The 8,454-nt window shown below is 41.7% G+C and overlaps 1 protein-coding gene across 2 annotated transcripts; it reads left to right on the top strand.

Annotated features, from left to right (window-relative positions):
- The first annotated feature begins 275 nt into the window (after positions 1–275).
- slc35b3 (solute carrier family 35 member B3) lies at positions 276–7,995 on the top strand. 2 transcript variants are annotated; one of them, XM_079360685.1, is made up of 10 exons: positions 276–553; positions 1,479–1,715; positions 1,876–1,997; positions 2,150–2,304; positions 3,910–4,017; positions 4,260–4,357; positions 4,547–4,639; positions 5,208–5,319; positions 5,514–5,583; positions 6,953–7,995. In XM_079360685.1, the coding sequence occupies exons 2-10, from the start codon at positions 1,500–1,502 to the stop codon at positions 7,101–7,103; spliced, it is 1,125 nt and encodes a 374-aa protein (XP_079216811.1). In that variant the 5' UTR covers positions 276–553; positions 1,479–1,499; the 3' UTR covers positions 7,104–7,995. The 2 variants fall into 2 exon arrangements, with proteins under 2 accessions (XP_079216811.1, XP_079216812.1); XM_079360686.1 differs by having other exon boundaries at positions 6,451–7,096.
- Positions 7,996–8,454: the final 459 nt, after the last annotated feature.

Below are 8,454 nucleotides of genomic sequence, written 5' to 3'. Positions count from 1 at the left end.
CATTAAATAAAGACATATTGCATGCCTTTGTTTTCCGGGAAAAGAGGAACAACACGTGAAAAAGCCATTGACTGATGGGAACGACAACAAATGGACACACAACTTTAACTTGAATTTAAAGTCCATAAGTGACAGCAGACCCTTCATCACATACACAAGCCTGTACTCTTTTGACATATTTAATGTTTTCTAAACGTTTTATTCCTTGTTCATTTCCCACGTCATTCTTACTTAGCATCATTAAAACAGACTGTAACGTCGTGTCGACTACTGAGCCACCTGCTGCACCACGTGTCTCTGCCGACCAATAGTATCACAGTTCAGAGGTCGGAGTGGACCGGAAGTTGTTGGCTGCAGCGAGTGCAAGCAGCTCCTCGTAGGCTAACACGTTTCTCTCTTGTGTTTCTGCTGTTTGTCATTGAAAGAGAGATCGTGAAAATGTCCGAAATAATCGAAAGAGGAAGCGGGCACGCGCAGGGAAATTATCTGCAACGGTATCGCCTCTGAAGAAGAAGATAAACTGACGCAAAGAACCCCGGAAGTGTTGGTGAAGGTAACAAGCTTGCTTCTTGCTTGTTTGGAAAAGAAATCAAAGTCTGTGATAACATGTGTCGCTAAAAGTAGTTGTTTTAAAATAGGACATTTCCTGTCAAGCTGAACGTTTGTCTTTTAGTTGTGTGAGTTTGTGATAACGGAGTTAAGATAATTGAAGCCGGGATGTTACGTCACTTAATTCAAACAAAACAAACCTCTTACATGTGTGAAAAATGAAGACAGCATCAGTCTATAAGGTGATTAATGTTTACGTGAGGGTCAGAGTTAGAGACGATGTGAATACAGAACTAAAGGTCTTATTTCTCCTACTCTTTTTTTTTTTTTACCTCTTTAACTTTAAGAGTTAAAGCTGCACGGAGGGATTGATAAACACTAACGTACAGCACAAATATTCACTCTAGTTCATTACAGGTTTGGTGATTAATCATGATATTTGATGATATCATCAGCTCTTAAATGCAATCAGTCTCTGAACAGTCTCTGAGACTTTAATACAAGACTTTTTTTTAAACGTGTCATACTGCTGTAACAGTGTAAACATGAATCAACGTGATGCTTTTAATGTCACATTGTGCCTCACTAAAGTTTGTCGCTGATGTTTCGTGTGTCAGAGACTGACATCCGTCACTGACAGAGATGTCTTTGCATGATCCACCGTTTGTTTATTGAAATTAAATAAAGGAACTGGCGTCACGATAGTGTGTATTTTCACTGTGATTTCCCTCAACAGGTCGGACCTGTTCTTTACTATCACTATCATGACTACTTTATTTTCAAATCAAGAAATATCTGATCTCAATGTGTTGTGTAAGTTATGTTAAAGGTGGGCACGCTATGTTAGCTTCTACTCTGCACATTGAGTCTTTACATGAGGGCCGAACAAGTCAGACACCATCAGTGACGACGTCCTCCTTCTTCCACAGCTGCCAGCAGCCACAGACACGATGAGTGGCAAGTACGGCCTGGTGGGCTACAACAGTTCACGGAAGCATATATCGATTTCCATCCCGTCATCCACAGAGGTGATGTCCCCCCACATCAAGTCCGTGGAGGAGCTGAGAGTCCTAGGAATCAACCTGAGCAGCTTCAGTCCCCCCACACAGTTCCTCATCTGTGTGGCCGGAGTCTTCGTCTTTTACCTCATCTATGGATACCTGCAGGTAACTGGAAGAGTCACGCAGACACGTTCATAGATCAAATATGTAGAAGCAGATCGTTAAAGCTCCGCCACAGTGAAATTACACAGTCGGCTCTGTGTGTCGGTCAGACTGCAGATTCAGTGGGCTTCAGAATCCTGTCTTTATTTGTTCCTCCAACCAGGAGTTGATATTTTCCGTGGAGGGCTTCAAACCTTTTGGTTGGTACCTCACTCTGGTCCAGTTTGGCTTCTACTCTACATTTGGACTGGTGGAGCTTCAGCTCACGCAGGACAAACGCAGAAGGTAAACACTTCCTGCTCACAGAGAACAGTGTGTTTATTCAGCGTCATGGCTGTTTTTACAACATGTGGTTAATGCGCTATGAATATTTGACATACATTCTTCTGTTTTACGAGTGATTTTAGTTTCTAAACTACCTCATGTTGGTCCTCCAGGATACCGGGGAAGACCTATATGATCATAGCTTTTTTAACAGTGGGCACGATGGGGCTGTCCAACACGTCGCTGGGCTACTTGAACTATCCGACGCAGGTCATCTTCAAGTGCTGTAAGCTCATCCCAGTCATGATTGGAGGAGTGTTTATACAAGGTGAGCTGACTGTGTGTGTGTGTGTGTTAATGTCAGCACAGACTCTGCTGATGAAGCCTCATGTTCACCTGTGCTGGATGCTTCATTTGCGTTCTTCTTCACAACATTTTTGTGCCACCCTGGAGATGTGACTACGGCGACTTTTCTCTTTAGTTTTCTGTGGACGTTTTCATGGACGACTGCATAAGAAGACTTTAAGCGGTATCCAGCTGGGGTCATTTTGGGCTCTTTCATTGTCCTTTAACATGCAGGGAGCCGGTCTGACGAGTTCTTCCCCGTTACTGTCTTCAACACGATCGTTAATCTGTCCTCACTTATTACGCTAATGTTTGTCAAAGACATGAGACAACTCCGCCATCTCGACTCGACAGGTAACAGCCCCTAAGTCGAACGTGGACACACACACACACACACACACAGTAATGTGCGTTTGAGGTTGGATTTTTATTTGTTGTCAAGCCACATTTCACTCTCTTCATACTCACATTGTTTTAAAGGAAAGAGCTGGTCACAAAAGAGGATGAGGATTATTGAAAATATTTAAGAGCGTACGTTGTTTATAGTAACTTATTTCATATTTCCTTATTTTAATTCTACTTTTTTTTAAATCTCGTGTTTACTCGAGTGAGTGTCAGTGGAAAACAAAGGGCACGAGGTAATCGTCTTCTTATTAATCAGTGGCAGGTGAGGTTGCTTTCTTGGCAGAATTTTTTTTTTTTAAAAGTCTCCATAAATCAGAATTTTAACTTATTATATGAGGGGGAAAAAGGTTGCGTCAGGATTAGAAATGACATGTCTGTTGTTTTCAGTTGTCAGAGCACAGTTGGCTGTGTTTCTCGCTGCCTTTGGTTCTTTCTGTCCTTTCATCCGCAGACCATCCCCCCCTTTTAAAGGTTCACTGTCCTCCCGTCAGACAGGTTTTCAGTGTTTTTGCCTCTCTGCATCTCGGCCTGTCTCTCTCTGGATAGGTAGATGTGAGGATCACGGTCCCTGAAGGGGTCGTGTGGAAAACCCGAGTTTGTTCACTTGGAATGCAAAGAGGAAAGAAAGTGAGAGAGGGAGAGAGAAGGATGGACGGATGAAGGAAGGGGTGTGGAGTTGCATCTGATTTGAGGGCCTTCAAAGGCGAGGCGGGGAATCAAAGGCGACCACGGCCAACCTGACGCTCCGTCCCCTTGTCATCCTCTAGGCATCTATCCGTCAGCCTGTTTTCTGAAGACTCCTTCATCCTGTTGTTTTCCTCCAAACTTTTATTTTCTTGCTCTCTTGTGCACTACCCCCAAAAAGAAACTTCGAGTTGTCAACAAACCCATTGTAAAAAAAACTTCCTGTCAATGTTTTAACCTCATCTCCTTTGACCTAAAAAGAGGTGGCTAATGGTTCGAAGCTGTCTTTGCAGGATGAGCTGGAGGGCCAGTCGCCTTCCTCCTCATAGCTTAGTGTCTTTGTGTTTTGGATGTTGCGGAAAGCTTCAGGCCGGTTGAACAAGTTTCACAGATTTCTGTTCGAGATTTCACGCTGGCTTAACCTCTTGTTCATAGTTTTTTTTTTCTTCTTTGAGTTGCCGATAGATGTTTCAAATGAGTCACTGCTTCTGTGTTCCAGGTAAACGCTATAACCTGGCTGATGTGTCCGCTGCTCTCTGCATGAGTCTGGGACTCATCTGGTTTACGCTCGCTGACAGCAAAGTGGCCCCTAACTTCAACCCCACAGGTACTATTTGTTTGTTTGTTTGTTTGTTTGTTGTTGTTTTTTTAAAACAGACTCCAACGTTTTCATGGAGATTCTCTCGTCCATAAAAATGTTCTTAATGATATATTCTCGTGGTTATGTTTGCTTTTACTGAAATGTAAAGAAAGTATCACACCTCTGAATGAAATGTGGAGTCCTACATCGCATCTTTGGCTCCTCTCTTCAGATACACATGTTTTGAGTTTGATGTTTTATATGTGCAGGTGTTCTCCTCATCTCCCTGGCGCTGTGTGCTGACGCCGCCATTGGAAACGTGCAGGAGAAAGCCATGAAGCTCCATAACGGCTCCAACTCTGAAATGGTACCTAAGTGCAGTACATGTGCTGTTTTTAAACACGTGAAGCATCGCGGATTTGAGTGCTGTGCAGTTAAAATGTCATCACTTTGCCTTTTTTTTTTTTTTTTTTTTTCTGGAGTCGAATAATAGTTCTGAATGATGATTTAACTGCGTGTGATGTCACTGACTGCTCACACGGCCTTGTGTTGACAGGTGCTCTACTCGTACTCCATCGGGTTCGTCTACATACTCACAGGTCTGCTCTGTGTGGGCGGGCTCGGCCCTGCAGTGGCCTTCTGCTCAGAGGTGGGTATATATTAAGACTTAAAGACTGGATGCTTCTGGAACTTGGTGGGTGACAACAGACTGCTATCACTGAGGCTGAATGCTTTTAGTATGCACCTTTTTTTTTTTTCTTATGACCTTAAATTAAATTAACTTCAGAGGTTTCACATTTTTATTTAGAGATTCTTGAATTAGTAACTGTGCTTTATTTGTTGTGCCTTTTTTTCCCTTTCCGATATTTAAAGTTTGTATCCATGCAAGAAACCATTATCATGATCACACACACACACACACACACACATTCACAGGCGGTAGATTGTGCAGTCTAATGCATCATCACACTCACTTATTTTGGGGTTTGCATCCTCAAGTCGGCTGATCTTTAAATCAGTCGACGACTGCAGCGCTTCATCTCTACCTCCAGAGACACAGCCACGTACCGTCTTCAGTTAAACGGCTCCTAAAGTATAACAAGCATTACCTTTAACTCTGTATGGACCTGTAGAAACACGATTAAAGTGCTTACTCCTGACAAGACGCTTTTCTCCAAACATATTATGAAGTTTGATTACCCTCTTCTTCCTCCCAGCATCCTGTCAAGACGTACGGTTACGCCTTCTTCTTCTCTCTTACGGGTTACTTCGGCATCTCCTTCGTGCTGGCCTTGATCAAACTGTTTGGAGCTCTGGTTGCCGTCACAGGTCAGCGACGCATTTTGTTTCCTTTATTTAAAAGAGCCAGTATGTACAATATAGTGTATATATTCTAAAAAGAAAAACACAAGTTCAGGTAAAAGCAATAAAAACATATGAACTGATGTTGAACTAGAAATTGCATTTTGAACATTTCACACAGATTTGATTTGTAATAAAAAAGTGTTTTTACTGTCTTGCAGTGACCACTGGGAGAAAGGCCATGACTATCATACTTTCCTTCATGTTCTTTGCGAAACCTTTCACTTTTCAGTAAGTATGCTCACCTTTTGACTTTGCTCACTTTTCGCCCTCATTAAGAAGAACAACTGTTGTCTACACTGACCTCTCCTTTGAACAAACAAAGCTCTGTTCAGCTCCCCTGGCCCTGGTCTTTCATGTCCTCTGACCATTTCAAGACTTTAACTTCTCTCCCCTTCTCGCTCTCTCACCATCCACTCGGTGCTGCGCCTCTGTTGCTATGATTCTGCATCATGACTTTGGACACTCGTACACACAAACAGACCCCACATTACAACCTTGTTTTGTAACCTCAGAGCCAACTTTGTTCTTTCCTTTCAGCTGGTGTCTTCCAACATTTCTGGACACACCGTGACTTTCCTGGCTGCAGTTTATGCTTTTAAACCAAAGAAAAAGTGATAAGCGAGACATGCAGAGTTTGCTCAGTAACGCAGTTAATTATAATTAGAAAATTATACAAGGTCATATATAACAAGTGAAAACAGTTAAATAAAACCAACCTGAACACGAAGTGTCTTGGTTAAGTGTTGAATGACAGTTAAATGTCACGCTGTCAAAAATGATTAACCCCAAAAGAATTCCCTCTTTTCTTCTAAGTGCTGTAAATGCGTCCTGTAATTTTTTTTTAAAAAAACACAGCGGTGGTTCAAGGCCAAAGCAGATAAACGATCATATATCTTTGTCCCAGAAGAATCTGCAATAATTTATCAGAAATCTTTTTTGAATTAGTTTTTCTGTCTCAGACAACCATGTTTTATTCCATCAAACAAATCTTAAAGATGAAAAAATAAGAATTGTATAGTTTTCATCTAAGTTTATTTGCTTCTCTTATTTATTTTTTTTAAGATTTCTTTTATGCCTTTTGCCTTATTTTGAAAGGATATCAGGAAGAGAGGGAGAGAATATGGTGGGGAATGAAATGCAGGAAAGGATCCAGAGGCTGAACCCGAGCCGCCTGCCTGGAGGATCATAGCCTCCGTACATGTAGAGCGACCCCGCTAGGCTGTCTGCTCCCCTCACGTTTACACATTATTTTATAATATCTAATATATCTACTCACTGGATAGTATGATTAATAATGTAGTTAAAGTTCAATGAATTCTACTCAATTCCACACAAATCAGATGATTTCATTATTTGGTTTGCTTCGAATCTGTTTTTTTAGTCTGCCATTGTTTTTATTTTATTTGTTTTATTTTACAAGGACAAAGCATATTAAAAAAGAAAATTTAAGAGTTAGCCAAAAGGCTAATTTTCATCTGCTGTCCCTGGCCAGATCTTACAAAAGACAATGATTAGCATAAACAAGTTTGTTTGCACACACCCCTTTTTATTCTACATGTAGAACAACAATCTGAACTTTCTGTCTTTCCCTCCTTAGATACGTCTGGGGCGGCCTTCTGGTGCTCTTTGGCATCTTCTTGAATGTTTACAGTAAAAACAAAGACAAAATGAAGCTTCCCTCCATCAAGGACCTCAGGAGCTTGCTGCTGACGGGAAAGAAAGTGCGATTTCTTTCACAGAACGTATAGACGGCACCCAGCGGCGTAGCTGAAGACCTGAGCTGGCAGATTGTACATCTGTTCAGATGTAGAGTCGGCCCAGCCGTCCCAGGGGAAATGCTGAAGCGCATGCCCCGGCTACAAGCCTCTTCAACACCACCACTGAGTGAAGGATGGCTGAACGCGGGTTGAAACGCCAATCAGATTCAGCAAGAGCACGGATAAACAGTGGTGACTGAGTTGTTTCATCTAGTTTCCTGTACACAAGTGATGTACTACTCAACTGAAAGAGCTCAAACCATCTGCAACTAACTGAAGGAACTGTAACTCTGTTTTAGTGGATCAATGCCAGTGGGTTCTTGAAAAAAAAGACCAGCTACAAAGCTCTTAGAAACATTCCCAATAATGAGGATGACACTGAGGACCTTTAAGACGTTAAAGGGAAGCCAGCGCCTTAGCGAACCAAATCGCACAGTTTTGCACTGGAAATGACGTGACACTAAAGAGTGGTTTGGGAAAGAAAGGAACTGACAATTTGGAAGAGAAGAGCACAGAGCGACATGTTAACTATCATTTCTGAAATGAATGTTGGTCCCCCACCACAACAAAAAAAAAAAGACGACTAAAAGGCAAATCTGCCCCCGCACGTGCCAGTAAGGCAGAGCAAAAATGTTGTTTCATATAATCATTGTCCTGATCAAAGTCTCATTTTGTTTATTGGTCATTTATATCTGACTGTGCCCTGATTCATTAAAAAAATAAGTGGAATCTGTGTGATCGGTTTGTGGCACGTTGGGGAATTATGAAGACATTTGCTTCAGTATACAACAATCCATTTAAAGGTCAACTGCCATCGTTTGCTAACCACGTGTTTGTGCGGAAGGGTACCACTGTTTTTACATTAAAACAAACTGAGACATTTCTCCTCGAGTCCAGTGTTTCCTGTGTGTGTGTGTGTATTATCAGCCAAACCCTTATTCTCTCCCTTTGCACCGCTGAGAGAAGAGTTGAAATGTTGCCAAGCTGTGTGTGTGTATGTGTGTGTTTATCCATCCTGTGGCCTTAGGCATATTTGATTAGGAGTCCTGGAAAAAAAAAAAAAAAGTAGCACTGCTAGACAAAAACTAAACAGCACTTGACTGAGTCTGGGCTGCCCTATTCATTTGGATCCATCATGTGTATACATGTGTCACTTACATTAGTGCCAGTGTTTATTTCAAAGAAAGAAGATGAAGCTGACACTGGTTCTTCAGTGATACGAGATACGAGCGACTCAAGAACATTTATACACATTTTTCTCAACTGGTGTTTTTTACTTAATGACTATAGGAAATAGGGTTCTACATTAGATGACATGTACAGCAATGTTATCCAGTGTGTA

The sequence above is a fragment of the Symphodus melops genome (assembly GCF_947650265.1).
Source record: "Symphodus melops genome assembly, chromosome: 14".
NCBI lineage: Eukaryota > Metazoa > Chordata > Actinopteri > Labriformes > Labridae > Symphodus > Symphodus melops.
The sequence above is the reverse complement of the archived record's forward strand: the minus strand, read 5'-3'. Positions and strand labels throughout refer to the sequence as shown.